At 37.1% G+C, this 15,485-nt stretch overlaps 1 protein-coding gene across 1 annotated transcript in view; it reads left to right on the top strand.

Moving 5' to 3' along the window:
• CENPF (centromere protein F, 350/400kDa) overlaps positions 1-15,485 on the top strand; it is a 41,880-nt gene that overhangs the window by 22,517 nt on the left and 3,878 nt on the right. The window contains exons 11-17 of the mRNA XM_010576390.1: positions 617-4,068; positions 5,673-7,973; positions 8,528-8,680; positions 9,761-9,937; positions 10,691-10,852; positions 12,511-12,673; positions 13,326-13,802. Coding sequence (XP_010574692.1) covers positions 617-4,068; positions 5,673-7,973; positions 8,528-8,680; positions 9,761-9,937; positions 10,691-10,852; positions 12,511-12,673; positions 13,326-13,802 — 6,885 coding nt within the window. The remainder of the gene's footprint in view (positions 1-616; positions 4,069-5,672; positions 7,974-8,527; positions 8,681-9,760; positions 9,938-10,690; positions 10,853-12,510; positions 12,674-13,325; positions 13,803-15,485) is intronic.

Below are 15,485 nucleotides of genomic sequence, written 5' to 3'. Positions count from 1 at the left end.
TGTAAGATTTCAAAATGAAGCTTTTGAATTTGATTTTGTTCTCCTTAAAATTAATGACCAAACTTTTCATTGCATTTCAACAGATGGTTTGTTTTTGATCTTGTAGAAAATTTGCAGACTTTACCAGCTAGCTAGTGGAACCTAATGCCTTCCTCCCCCCAGTTATGATAATTTGGAAAATGACTGTGTAGAATTAGACATTCTTTGGCAGAAACAGTATAAGACTGACCTACAAGAAGGTCACATACTGGAATAAGACCTGTTTTGTTTAAAAAAAAAAAAAAAAAGGCAGTGCTGCTATTATATAAAATTTGGTGAAAGTGAGACACAGAAACAACAGGTAGTTACACCTGAGAAGTAAGGACTGACCGGGTTGGAGTGCAGACTTGTGTCAGACTACAGAGTGGAAAGTCGACAATGTCTATGTGTACATAGTGTCCGATAGCCTAAGATGATATAAACAATCCTTTATCCAGTGGTATAACTTGAGAGTAATGCTTTGCACTAGAATGAGAATTTAAAATAGTAAAAGTAACTAGTAAGATTTCATCTAGAAAATTATCAGTAGAATTGCCAGTATTGACTGGCAAAGATTTGATGGTGTTTTCTTTTACAGATAAGAATACTTTCCAGGAAGCAGAGCTGAAGTTACTGGAAGAGAAATTTAAAAAGCAAGAGAGCTCCCTTTCACTGGAGAAGCTGAAAATAGCTTTAGCTGACATGGAAAAGCAACAAGATTCTACCCAAGACCTGCTCAGGGAAAAAGTTAATCATATTAAAGAACAAAACAGTAAAATTAGTAAAATGGAGGAAGAATCAGAAGCTTTGCAGAGGCTCCTTGGATTCAAGCAGAGAGAATGTGAAGAATTGCAAAAAGAGGCTACTGCTTTTTCTCAATGGAAAAATGAATATGATCATCTTATAAATAAACTTAAGTCTGAAAAGGAAGGTATGCTGACTCGTATTAATGACTTGGAGATTTCCCTTCAAAGTCAGCGAATCAAAAATCATGAGCATAGTGAGAAACTCAGAATGATGGAGAGTGAAAGTGACAGAAAAAGCACAGAGATTAGAGAACTTAAAGACATGCTGGAATGTAAAAGTGCAGAATTAGAGGCACAAAAAAAAGCTTTTGATGGACTTCAGCAGAAAGCAGAACATTCTGATAAAAAGTACTGTAAAGAGAGAGAAAATATGTCCTGTAAAATATTCCAGCTTACGAACCAAATTGGTGAAGTAGAAGAAAAATTACAGTTAGCCGCAAGTGAAGGACTGCAAAGGGAGCAATGTTATCATGACCTGCTCATTGAATATGAAAAAATCTGTTGTCTTGTGAAAGCAAAAGATACTTCAGAAATGACAGAAAATGGAGAAGTTAATTTACAAAGTGGTCAGGATAAAACTGTTTTAGATAATATGCAACTTACAGCAAATAACTCCATTGCTGAGGATCCCGAATGTGCAAGAGCTCTTCTAGAAGTAGGAAAAACTAAGGATCTGGCCATTTTACGAGATCAGATCTCTTCTCTTGAGATTTCCTTATTGGCTCAAAAGCAGCTGAATTCAAATCAGCAGCAGCAGTATGAAGACTTACTGCAAATAAAGTGTGAAACAGAAGAAAGATTATTTAATGTAGAACAGATGCATGAAAGCTTCATGACAGAAACTAAACAGCACATTAGTAACTTGCAAGTGGATATTTCAGCACGTCAGAAATTAGTTGAAAAAACTTTAGCTATTCTTGAGGAAAAGGACATGCAACTGCAAACTCTGAATGAAAAATTGGAAAACCAACAAGCTGAGCTTCAGGATTTAAAGCTCAATAATAAATTGCTTGAGGATTCAGTAAGACAGCTGAAGCTCATGTCTGGAACATGGGATTCAGAGAAGAAGGACATGTCTTCAATGATTTCCTCATATAGCAAAAAAATTGAGAATCTTACTGGAGAAAATGCAACCCTTAGGGATTTAAGCAGAGCTTTAGAGCAAGAACAAACAACTTTACTGGAAGCAAATAAAAATATTTCCGATAGTTTAAAGGAAAGAGAAGAAATCATTTCTGAAATGTCCAGAAGACACAAGGAGGAAAGACAGCATATTGAATCAAGAAGTGAAGAAATCAAAACAGAGCTTAAAGTTTTGCAAGCAAAGTATAAATCAGTGGAAGAAGAAAATGCAAACGTGTTGAGCATTCTGAGAGAGCAGACAATTGAATTTGAGGAAAATAAAGCAAAATTAGAACAAGAGAAACAGATATTTAGTGAGAATAAAGATATCTTACATAAACTAATAGCCTCAGAAGAAATAAAAAAGGATTTGGTTCAAGAACTTCAGCAACTGCAGTCAGAATTCTCCAGTATCCAACATGTGCCTTCTATGGAGCTTGACTGTTTAAGACAGGAAAAGTTAAATGTCAGGGAAACACAAAATACAATGCAAGAGAAATGTGGTATCGTATTTCAAGACAAGGAGCAATTGAGGAAGGAACTAGAAGCAAAAAGTGAACCTCTAATGTGTGACATTAGTTGTCAATGGAGACTTCATTCAGAACAGTTGAGGAATTCCATGGAAGAAAAGGATGCTGAGCTGAATAAATACCAAGTTAAACTTGAGCTTCTTCAAATGGATTTTGAGGACAGAGAACTCTCCCTGGAGAATTACAGGTTAGAAGTGATGCAACTGGAGACTGCTTTAAAAGGCGTAGAAGTAGAACTTGAGAAAAGTGTGAGAGAGAAAGAGAGACTGCAGCAAGAACTACTGTCTGTTAAAGAATTGAAAACTTCAGATTCTCCACTTACAGTGTTAGATGAAGATGGCCACTCATTGGAGTATAATTATGATAGTGCTTCCCAGAATTGTGGCAAAAGAGGAATGGATGAAAGTTATTCATCGGTCTTGCTGGCATCCTCTTTGCAGGTAATGATGAACAATCTGAGCGAGCTCGAGAAAATGTGTGAGAGGTTGCAGAGTGAGAACGTTGTATTAGCCTCTGGATTTAAAGACTCAAAAACCAATGGCGTCACAGGTATTGATAAAGTGGCAGAGGAGAAAAAGAACATAATGAACACAGATAAAAATTTAAAAGCAGAGAAAGCTATTTTTCCTGATGAACTTATGGATCAAAGTGATAACAGCTATCTGAGAATGTATTTTGATAATAAGGAAATGTCTTTCAGACTTAAAGAATGCAGTACTGGACCCAGTTCTGACTCTGAAGAGATAAAATTGTCTAGCAAAGAAGTTAAAATACACTTTGTTGAAGTAAGAGAGAAGCTTTTGTCTTTCCAGAATGAACATATAAAATTATATGAACTACATTGCAGTATGAGCTCAAAGATATCTGAGCTACAGTGTTGTATTGAAATACTGAAGGCAGAAAATTCTGCATTGTTGACAAGTCTGAGCAATGCTCATATAGATTCTGTGAGAGTGCCACTATCTCCTAGCCAAAATGACACACTGTCTAAATTAGATGAAAGTAAGTCAACTGTTTCTTCCTCAGATCTTCTTGAAAGTCGCTGTTTTACAGAAGTAAGTGAGGTGGTTGATTCTCGTAACAGTGATATGTGCAAATGGACGGAGGAAATGAATCAGCTGGACAGTTCTGCAGAAATAATTCCAGAAAGTGCAACAAAAGTTTTGGCTGAAAATTGTCATAATCACAAATTGGACTCTGTTAGGGAGGCCAGGAGTATTAGTCCTAGAAAATCTAACCTTGAGAGTAGAATTGAAGAACTTCAGATGCTGTGTCAGACATATGAGAAGGCCATCAAGGTGCTGGAAGACCAATTTCACATTCAAGAGAATATGAAAAATGAGGAAATACAAGAGCTGAAAAAAGTTATACTTTCTGAAAGAGAAGAAATAGATCATCTCAAACAGCAAAATCTGTCTGACAAGGAAGAATGGCAGCAGAAGCTGAATAATATGACTATGGAGATGGAGTGCAAACTGGAAGCAGAAAGAAAGCAAACTGCAAATCTGTCTTTGGAGCTGGAAGCAGCAAGACTCCAACTACAAGTCCTTGATTTAAGTTCTCATTCACTGCTGTGCACGGATATTGAAAATGTAAGTAATTGCTGTCATGTAAATCAGTTTTATGTAAACCCTTTGATTTATGGTAAGCCAAATTTAAATTTTGAAATTAAATGTGTTTAAAATTGTGTCCCACAGAAAAACAGTACTGGTCTTTAGAGAAGGTAGAAAAATAATCCGTACCTTGAGTTCTGGTTTATGCTTCACAGGGATCATGAGAAATAACAAATGATGACAAAACCAACAAGTTTAGTCTATTAGAGTTGTGTAATACTTTGCGCTACTTTCTTGGGTTTTCTTGAGGTCTGTGTCAGTGTGGATCCTGCTGTGTTAGTGGGTGTGCATGCACTGTATGTATCTGTACTGTGCTTACAAGCTTAGATCTCTGATTTAACACAAGTCAGTTAAAGATGCACACGCTTCCCATGTCCCTCCACACGACAAGCAAACTAGGACTGCTTCCACACCTCTAATTCCTTTCAGTACCATGAACAGCAGAACAGAACGAGCTGGTAGCAGAACAATTACTTTTCAGTTCAGCCTGAATTCCTTCGAAATAGCTAAGGGAACAAGAAATTTGGGAGTCGGCTCTGTCTTTTTTTTCAGCGCTGTAGATGGCATCTAGGAAGTGAACTAGATTTTGCTGCTTGTAAGGAGTTGCAGAATCAAAACTTCACTCAGAATGGAGGAAAACCAGTTTAAATCTTTCATACAGTGTATTAGATTAATTCCCCTTAAAAATAAATCTAACAGGTGCATTTTCTGCATTGTGAGAATTCCAGTTTTGACCATTAAGTCCTGTGCAGGTGGCCTCCAGTGCCCAGTCAACATAGACTCGGAAGTTAAAGTTTAACACTGCTCTCACAGTCAGAGCATCTTGAAGCTCTACATTTTGGCCAGCTGTGCAATACTGAGCAACTGTTCCTTGCAGAGAAGAAAATCTTTCACTTGTATATGTTGCTTGCAATTCACATAGAGCATCCACACTGATACATAGACACCTGAAGAAAGAAGTACTGTTCCTTACCATACATAGCTGGAGCTTTTTTAAGATGAAGTACTCAATACAGATCATTCAGGTGCTGCCTTCAGACCCAGTTCTTTTTTGGAGTCCTCAAGTTTAGAAGTTACTCATTTTTATTGTTTCAAATGAGAGCATGAGATGGTGCCAAATGTAAGCCAGCTCTGACAGGCAGTGGTAATTTGGAAAAGGAGTTGTTTGAGGATTTGGGCTTGTGTCCCTTGAAGATTCTCTGGTGTCTTATAGAAGGTGAGCAGTAAACCTTTCCCCCATTAGTGATACTAATAATTTTCCACTTTGTCACGTAGACACCTATTTTCCCAAAATATGGAGGCATGTGATATCTTTGCACTTAGTCTTTCAGTAAATTTGGCTGAAATTTCTCCCTCAGTATCCTTAAAACCTTTTGGACAAAGATGCATGTGTGTGTAAATAAGGGTAGATCCTTTCCATAAGAAAGCAGATTCTGAAGTAGAGAAGGTTGCTATCTATTTATTTCACATAAGAGGAGGCACTTTACTAGTTTAAGAAAACTTTTAAAACTCACCTTGTTTTTTTCTTGTATGTATTCTTTTTCTTTTCCTTTTTTTAATGGATTGATTCTTAACCCTTGCAGAACACCGAACAAGAAAACAATAGTCCTTGTCAATTGGGAGTGCCTATTGAAAACGCAGCACTGAAAAGCAATAAACCTAAACTAATCCCTGTTGAGAAAATGCCTGTAGGAGATATCTCTGTGTGTGAAAATGTAACTGAGACCGCTGAAGCAAGATTAATGGAAGATTATACTGAGAAGATTTCTGGAGAACATGAGTGTAGAAATATGTCAGGAAAAATAACCATCCCTTCAGACCATGCCAGTGCATTGTCATTTTCCAACAGTAGTACATTTCTGAGTGCAGGGAATTTCTATGAAAATCAAATAACCACCAAAACTCTTCAGAAGGAGGCAAAACAGCAGACTGCTGAAAATTCGAAGCTGATTTATGAGACAGAAGAAAGTCATAAATATGTTGATTTACTAATGAAAGTTGAGCAATTAAACTCAGACCTGAACTTTCAGGATGTACAACTAACTCCGAAGAGCTCAGCTTTTGCAGAACTAGAGGGAGCTAGTGTAGTTGTTAAGGAAGAAAACTGTGACAAAAAGGAAAAAATGGAATCGGTCTCTGTCAATAAGCAGCAGTTATCTCTTAGAGTAGTCTCATTAGAAAAAGAACCTGAGAACATAAAGCCTGAGCTGGAGATATATAAAGTTAGATTGTCTAATGCAGCAGACACATTGGATGATGTAGAAATGACCAATAGAGATTTTCATGAACAATGTCTTGCAGCTGAAAATGAACAGAGGAGTCTAAAATCTGAGCAGGTTAATATGGAGAACCATGCCTTGTTCACAGAACGTGATATTGAAATGCTTCAGGTAAAATGTCAGCAGTTAGAAAGGGAGAGGGAAGTTAACCTGAAAAATATTTCTAGCTTTCAAGAGCACCTTGTTTCAGTCATAGCTGAGAGAAACCATATTGGCCAAGAACTGAGTATTTTATCTGAAAATAAAAAAGAACTGGATCAGAAGTATCAGAAGCTACAAGAGAAATTAAAAGAGCTAGAGTCAACTAAGGTGGATTCTACTGAATTTATTAGAAGGTTAGACGGTGAAGCGAGGACACAAACAAACCTGACTGAGACTGCAAAATCTGATGTAAATCAATTATCAAATGAAAAAGATGATCTTCTGCAGAAGCTGCAAAGTTTGGAAAATGAAGCTGTGTCTTTCACCTTAGAAAAAGGAAAACTCCAAAACGAAGCAGCAGAATTGAAGACAGAGAAAGACCTGATTGTAAGACAGTTGGAAATGATGCAGAATAAATTAAGTTTGTCAGAAATGGAAAATTCAAAACTTTCCAGATCTTTGGAAGGCTTGTTAATGGAAAAAGGTGAACTTGCTGCTAGACTCAGCTCAGCGCAGAAAGAAGTAGACCAAATGCGATATGGAATTGAGAAGCTGAAAGTAAAAATTGAATCTGATGAGAAGAAAAAACACCACATTGCTGAAAAGCTGAAAGAGAGTGAACGGAAAGCTGACTCTCTTCTGGATAAAATAGAGAGGCTTGAAAGAGAATTGGAGATGTCAGAGAAAAATCTGGAAGAAGCAATTATTCAGTCAGAGGCTGCTAAAGCAGAAGCAGAAACTTTAACAATGGAGATGGAAGAGATGACTGAAAAGCTGAAATGTTTTAACTTACAAATTGATGTCCTCACCTCACAAAAAGAGTGTTTGGCTAAAGATTTAAAAGAAAAGCAAGAAAGAATCTTTGAATTAGAGTCTTCGAATTTGGCTACAGTAAAACTGTTAGAAGAAAAGGAGGAAGAAAAGATGCAAATCAAGGATGAGTTTGAAAATACTGTGGTGTTGCTGAAGTCTGAGCTCAAAAGTATAAGTGAGAAGTTAGAGTTTTCTTGCAAAGAGGAAGCAGATGCTAAAGCAAAAGAGCTAGTCTTGATTAATCAGGTGGCTTGTCTTGAGCAAGAAAAAACGATACTATTACAGGAATGTCAGGAAGTAAAAAATGAAAATATCAAATTGGATCAAACGAGGGAAATACTTGTTCAAGAATTGATGGATTATAAACAAAAACTCGATGAAAAGGTGCAGGAAAATGATACTCTTCAAAAGCAGGTGAAAGAAACAGAGGAGCTGTCTTTACAATTGACACACATGCAACATGAGCATGAATGTTGGCACCAGGAAAAAAAAAAGCTGTGGAATTTGATTGCTGAGTTGAAGCTGAAGGAGGAACATTTTTCTGATAATGAAACCTTTCCGGATATCCTGAATGTTCTAAAACTGTCTTATAAGGATCTTGAGAAGGAACTGGAATCTACACTTTGTGAAAAGAGCACTTTATGTAAAAAGGTAACACCATTTCCATGAGGGTAGAGTTGCCTTTTTAGGAATGAGGATAAAGTGTCCTCTGGGCTTACCACTTCCTTAATAAATTATATCTTAAAATAACTTTAACCTCAGACTTTTACAGTAAGCATCCTATTTTTAAAATTATGTTTTCAATGCAATCATAAGTTTTCATTGAAGTTACAGAGCTGGAGAGCACGACATTGTTTTGTGTGGGATGAATGGGAAGGTTGCTTGAAAGTAGGCGTAGAAGTTTAAGTAATCAAATAATGCAGGATAGTTTCCCCTTTCCTCTAGAAGAAAAAGAGGAAAGAAAAATTAGTACTGTGTGAGTGAGTTTTTATATCAAGAATAAGTACTTTGGGAGCTCAAAAGAAAGTGAAACAACAATTGGACGCCATGTGAAAACAGCGTCAGCCTGTTGTGACTCTTGCTTGGAGCTGGACCAGCTATGGGAATAAAATAACCCATCTTATAAATTGCTTGTTGCGTGTGAGAAAATTCTTTGGAGGTCATGACACATGTATTCAAAATAATTCTGGAAAATTTAATTTCAGGTAAATGAACTGACTGAAAGTCATACTGAGCTGCAAGTCAAGCTAAGTGATACTGAACAGAAGATTTCCAAATTACAAGAAGAATTTACCACAGAAAGAAACAAGCTTGCTGAAAAAATACAACTTATTCAAGAACACTCAGAAAAGAACAAAGTTAGTTACTCTGTGTGTAGTATTTCTGTGTTCAAGGCCAGATGCTCAAGTACAATAAATGTGTGGAGGCTGGTCAAGGAGCTGTGCTCATGTACAATATCAGAGGTTCTTGCTTCCAAATTTCAAAAAATGTAATGCTCTCTTCTGAGATAGAATGATTAGTTAATAGTTTTTCCCTCTTCCTTCTATTGAAACTGTGTTTTCTTGGCATAAAGGCCACAGGTGAGTATCTAGAAATCTTTCAGTGCCAAGAAATTGTCTCTACTACAGGCATTCAATCATCACACCGAGGATGTTAGATAAAAAAAGGTAACATTTCTCAGGTTTGTTTTAAAACTAAACTACTTTCAGTGTTTCAGTAGCGTTAAAGTACTTTCAGGACAAAGTCAAGGAAGAAACAGTTTCAGAGTATTTAATTTGCTCATATTTTTCTTAGAGGCTGTTTTACCATCTAGACAGCTGTAGGTCTTATTTGTGAACAATATTATGTCTTTAAACCAGCTTCAGCGGTCTTCTGACCTACTAACATTATTTGCAAAATTTTACACCCAGGGGCTGTTTTTGTTGTGGCGTTGAGGATTTTGAGTGGGAAAAGAAAAGAGATTTCTGCAACTTTCAGAAATCCTGTACGGAAATACAGGCCAGCTGTCCAAAAAGTACAGTTATAAAAGTGGACCAAAATGAAAATGCTTAGAAAGTTTTCATCTTAAAGAAGATGATGGAAGTGGCCCTTAGCCTCTCAGGTCACTCTCAGAGGGAACAATGTTTGGAGAGGTTAAGCTTTGATTTTGGCAGTGCTGCTTGATTTAACAGTGTTGCAAACTTGCACTTGGCATACCCCTCAGATCACAATGTTTCTTTTTAGAAGACCCTCCTTGGCCTCCTACCCTGCCTTTTGTATTCAGATATTCCATTCTTTGATTACAGTGTGTTTAGCCACTGTTAAATACTCTTTTCTTATCAAGTTGGTTTTGGAAATTCAAAGCCTTTTCAGATGTAAAGTCAAATAGTTTAATGGGTTGACTGTTTCTTCATTGAGAAAATCCTAAATACTAAAGAAAGTGCTGTTACTTTTTACAGATTCAGTTGCACCTAACTGTGTCAGAAAAAAATGAACTGACTAAGAGTTTGGAGATGGTCCAAAAAGAACTACAAGAAAAAGAAAGTGAAATTAAAAAAGAAATAGCAGAATACAAAGAGAGACTACTTCAAGCAGAGAAAGAGCATCAGGATGCTCTGACAGAAGCAAAACAAAAGGTAAAACAGAAAATGGGAAGGATGGTGCTATGAATTTTTAATTAAATTCTGTGTATTTTACAAAATGTTGCTGATTCTATTGCAAAAGCAATTGTCTTTGCTAACAATATTTCCAAACTATATATACTTACCTTGGAACTCAGTAAGTGTTAAATTAACTTTCTGCCATATAGCAAGCAGTGAAAGCTGAATTTACTCCCGAACTCAGTAAGTGTTAAGTGTACATATAATTTACCTAGGGCTATGCATTTGAAAAAAGGGAAAGCAACAGTATGTTTTAGTCCAGGAAATGGTTGTTTTGGTAGGAATGGGGAAGAAAGATTAACCATTTTAGGATGTAACAGCAAATTTGTTGGAAATGCATGTGATCCATGCTGTATACAAAGACCCGTTATCTTTTCTGCAGAAATATCTGTCTATGAATATGTACTTGAGGCCGGTAGGACACAGGCAAATAATTTACTATCATTATTTCTTAATAATTTTCATTCTTGTGAATATAAAGTAAATTTAAGAGCAAGTTATAGTAAAATATAAGGGCTTTCTAATTGCAGAGTTCTTATAGGCAAGATTCTGGTATTCAAAATATATACTTGAGACAAATTGCTCTTTCAGTTTTAAACTCCTCAAAACATACCAAGCAAATTTGCTGTGGCATTCCTGTGGGCTGTGATATGCTCTTAAGTACATCTTTAAAATACGACTCAATGTCATTTTAGTATCCTAGTAATTAGGCACATTTTCTTTCTTTAGAATGAAGTAGAAATTGAGGCCTGTCAAGATAAGATGAATTTGCTGGAGCACTTTATCAGCTCACAAAAATTGGAAATTGAGCATTTGAAGTCAAATAAAGAAGAACTAAGTAATTCCCTTAAAGAAGCTAATCAAAGCCTAGGAGAGCTCCTAAAAACTAAGGTACGAAAAAAAATATGCTAGCATTGTCAACTATGTGAGACCCAAGGCACTGTGTAGTAAAATGAATGTAGGATTGGGAAAAATAAATGTAGGGTTGGGAACCGGTACTCCAGAGCTTTGGCTTGACTTTGATACAGCCTTTGTTTCACTAATGAGACTATAGAGCAGAGGAAACATTGTTATTATTGATCTACATTAGAAAAATTCTGTTACGTACACCACACTGAGATCACCTAAAATTGGTTTATGTGATACTAAACACAGCAGTCTATTGTCTACACTGAACAATGCAGCTGGGTTATAACGTGGTTAGAATACACTCAAAGAGACTTTGCAGTGCCTCTATTTTCTGTTCGTGAATTACTTTGATGATAAAAGATACCATGTTCTCTCTTAAGCATTAGTCTTGATACATTGCTCTTGATTCTTGAGAGTTTATCAATTCCATTTTATATAGAATTCTCATTACAGTTATTAACTAGTGTAATTCTCTATACGACAGAACTGTTCTCAGTGGTGATAGAATATGAGCTCCACATACTGTGAACAACTACAGCTGAGAACAGTTCTAGATATGCTTGGTTTGCTTTCTAGTAGCACAGGTGAAGTTTAACTGTCCATATAACTGAATTTCTGTATTAATTTCCCCTGCATTTTTCTCATCTACTTTTTTTTTTTTCTGTGTGTGTATGCTGTTTCTGTCTGCAATTGATTGCTGGCTCCATCTCTGTACCCCCACTTCGGGAATGAGTATCTCTAAATGCATCCTTGAAGAAACATAGTCAATTCAATTCACTTGCAAGTAAACACTGAATTGCAATACATTCATCTTGCTCAACAGTTCTTTATTCCAAGGGTCCTCCACTGTGGTGTTAATTTGTTTAATACCAGCAGTCCAATGATATATTACTGTAGGATATGTGCCAGTGACAGAAAAAGTACCCGTGGTAGTGCAAATGTAGCCTACAAGGCTTCCAGCTGTGCTCACTGCGTGGTATTTGCACACAGGTTGGTACCAGACCAGATGAGCAGGGAGCAGCCCAGGAGAGTGGAAATGGGTGGAAAGGAGTGATCTTCTGCTGCTCAGAATAGTATTTTTGAGCTGGAACTTAGAGTGCAAAGCAGGCTTGGGTTATGTTGCCTCTGTGGTAATAAGATGCATTAGGGACAAAAAGAGGAATAAAGGGGACTCAGACTAGGAGAGAGCACTTTAAAATTTAGAGTATTGATTTGAAATCTGTTACCTGGAAGGGAGCACTTTCTTATGCCACGTCAATGAAGTGATAACAGATGGAAAAAGGACTACTGCCTCAGAGTTCATACAGCCTTCTCATAGGTAGGGTGCTAGTTTTGACATCAGTAATAACATTCATAATTTGTTGGTATGTCTGAAGAGAATAAGTCTCCCTTATTGGTATTTGAATTCTTGTTTTTCTATTGAGTTAATCACCTGTATGTACCCATCTAGTAAGAGGACTTTCATGTTTCCTGCAGTAAAAGAGCTGCTATGAGGTTGTATGGAAACAAGCAAACAAGTATACATTACAACCATGCTCCACAGCTAATATTGCATAACAGTTGAGCTTCCATTTGACATTGTAATGTTTAAATGGAAGAATTATGTTTCTGGTGTAATAACTACATTTCTCATTTTGTAGGCTGATAATATTAACATTATAGTTCAACTGAAGAAGGAAAATGAATTTGCCCACAGTAAAGTGCAGCTGTGGATGAAATCCTGTAAGCAGATGGAACAGGAAAAGGAAATGTTGCAGAAACAGCTAGTTGAACGTGACAATCTATTAAAGAAGAAAAATCTAAGTATGTCAAAGTATAAGAAAGAAGGTGACTGAATTTAGATTCAATCTTAATGTTTTCTTTGCGGTGCATTAGTTTGTAAAACTTTTTTTCCCTAAAATGTCTATTGCATATGCAGCTCTAATACAGAGCATGATTCTTAACTAGTAAAAAAAAAAAAAACCAACTGCAAATGCATCAAACATTTTGAAAAACTAGTTCATCTTCTTTCTTTTAAAGTGTCAGAGGCAACTCTGGATTCTGAATATATATTTTAAATATTACATTTTTGTGGTTAAAAGTGACTTAAGAAAGAAGGGGAGTGTTTTTTCTTAATAACTAAAGCTTGTGTATAAGTTCTTTTATCATTTTCCAGCCAGCTTTCCCCTCTGATTCTCATGTTTTGTTCTTTCATAAGTTACAAAATGACAGGGAAAATGTTTGTCCATGGTCAAGGATTCTTTTCAAATTTTGCATGTTTGTTCTCTATTTAGTAAATACATTATTATGTCTGACATATTACTGATTTTGTTATATGCTGTCGCTTATTTTTTTACAGTTGCACAGTTACAGATTATGTATAATGCAATGGTCACACATCTTTTAATTAATTATAAATTCCTGTATATGCAATTTTTATGTCAGTTATATGAATAATGATATTTTGCTTTGAAAGGTGCTGATGAGAATGCCGTTACAGAAGAAATTAAGTTAAAACTGGAAGAATTACAGGAATCTACGGAAGTGAAAACCAGAGAAGCAAATGAGAACTTGGAGAAATATTGCTCTCTAATTGTTAAATATTATAAACTAGAGGAAGCAAATGAGATGCTAAAAACACAAGTCAATTTGTTGAGTGCTCAGCTGAAACAGCCAACAAGTGATGCTGTCAGTACTCCTTTGCTGAATTTGGATAACTTATTACCAGTGAGCAATCAGTCTGTCAAAGACATGAGGTCAGATGAAGATACTACTAAGCTTTCAAGTAAAAGGCAGAGATACGAAGACAACGGGAAAGATAATGGAGAACCAAGATCCCCTGTGCCAGAGACTTTATCCAAAAAAAACAGGAAGGATGATATCTGTCAAAATCTGTTTGATCAGGAGAACACAGACGGTAAGCCAGATGGGCTTCCAGAAGTAGTGAAAAAAGGTACTTATAATGTTTTATAAAGGCAAACATTCTCTGAGCATAGCAGGTAGTTTTTTTTTTCTCTTTTGTTTTGCTGTATTAGTTTTACTCTGGGTGAGTAGGTGACTATGCAAACATTTTTGGTGACACTGATGGAAGGTGAAAGTAGTCAATGGGAGATGTGCTAGTTAGTGCCAAGTTAGTGTTTGTGGAGCTGTGGTGTTAGACCAGCATAATACATTTATGTTGGTTTTCTAACTACCATTCTGATAAGAGTTAAATGGACCTGGCAATCACAACTTTGTAGTTCCTCACGATGCATGTATTAGAGGCTAAGCATATGATATGTACAGCAACAACGTTTTGCTGACAGAAGACTTGCTCTAGTAATTTAAAAGCATTATTTGAACCATTCACTGAAACTTACAAGAGAATAGATGTGGAGTGAATCTAATCTTAAAGGCCACAAGATTGGAGTGCTAGTGTACTGTGCTGTGGTGGAGTCGTGTTAGCTTCCTCCATAGCCTCACTGTTCCTTCGGTATTACTCCTTATGAGGTCAAAGAGGCTGTTAATAGCTATGCAGGGTCTGACTGGCAAGTGGTTGGTGGTGAGGGCTGCAGGGGTACTCTGAGGAAGGAGGTTAGGGCTGCCCCATGGCTCCAAAGGACAAAACCCTATGCCAAAACAGAACCAGTCAGAAGTGTTTGTCATGTCTCTGTGGAAACATGAGTAAGAAGGGGTGGCAAATGCTGAGGTGAAGGAAAACCAATGCAGGGGCTGGAGGTACAGGAGTAATGCTGAAGGAAAGTATCAGACTGACCAGGGCATGGGGCTGAGGGGGGTGGTGGTGGCCTGAGCAGGGGCAGGAGCTGGGGGGGGGCCCAGGGCAGGCTGAGAGGAGACTGAGCAGGAGGTATGACCCTAGAGGGACTACAGCCAGTGGGTTCCTCCATGCCTGAGCAACTGAGTTAAAAACAAGGAGCAGGACCTGACCCCCATCTCCTGCGCTCCTGTCACCTCAGTGTAGCATGCGGCGAGGCAATTGGAGACCAGAAACTGGGGAGCAAAGGTGTCTGGAGGGAAGCCGAGGTGTTTTCCCCAAATGTTTGCTTATTTGTGTGCTTTTAGTTCTTTCGATACCAGTAATTGAAAGTGTGTTATACTTCCCCACTATATACTATATAGTTGGCAATACATTGAATAGATTAAAATTCCCTGAGTTGAAACTGTCTTGCACGCAGCAGTAATATATTACCATCTTCATGACAGTTCAGTTTTATTCTACTATGAATGCAAAGAAATTAGGTAGTCTGATATTTCATACAAGGATTCAGTGTAGTAGAAAGTAACTGAGAAGATTGCACAAATCAGGGCTTGAAAAATACGTTGTACATTCAACTACCTATTAAGTAACCCTTTATAATAAATGCAATTGCAGTCATTAAAGGACAAGTCATAGAGATACTGAATTGCCTCAACTTCAGTGATCACTCCCAGAAGTCAGGATTTCTAAGTCTACACATTATTTGCATTCCACTTTCTTACCAGCATTATTATTTTTCTGGAAATACACCTGTTCTGAGGACATATGTGCCAGTTAATGTTGACTTCTAGGCTAAATAGAGAGATGTTGTGGTTTAACCCCAGCCAGCAACTAAGCACCACGCAGCTGCTCACTCACTTCCCCCCCACCCAATGGGAT

The sequence above is a fragment of the Haliaeetus leucocephalus genome, unplaced genomic scaffold, assembly GCF_000737465.1.
Source record: "Haliaeetus leucocephalus isolate CR32 unplaced genomic scaffold, Haliaeetus_leucocephalus-4.0 Scaffold526, whole genome shotgun sequence".
NCBI lineage: Eukaryota > Metazoa > Chordata > Aves > Accipitriformes > Accipitridae > Haliaeetus > Haliaeetus leucocephalus.
Note: the sequence above shows the minus strand (reverse complement) of the source record. Positions and strands in the feature narration are given on the sequence as shown.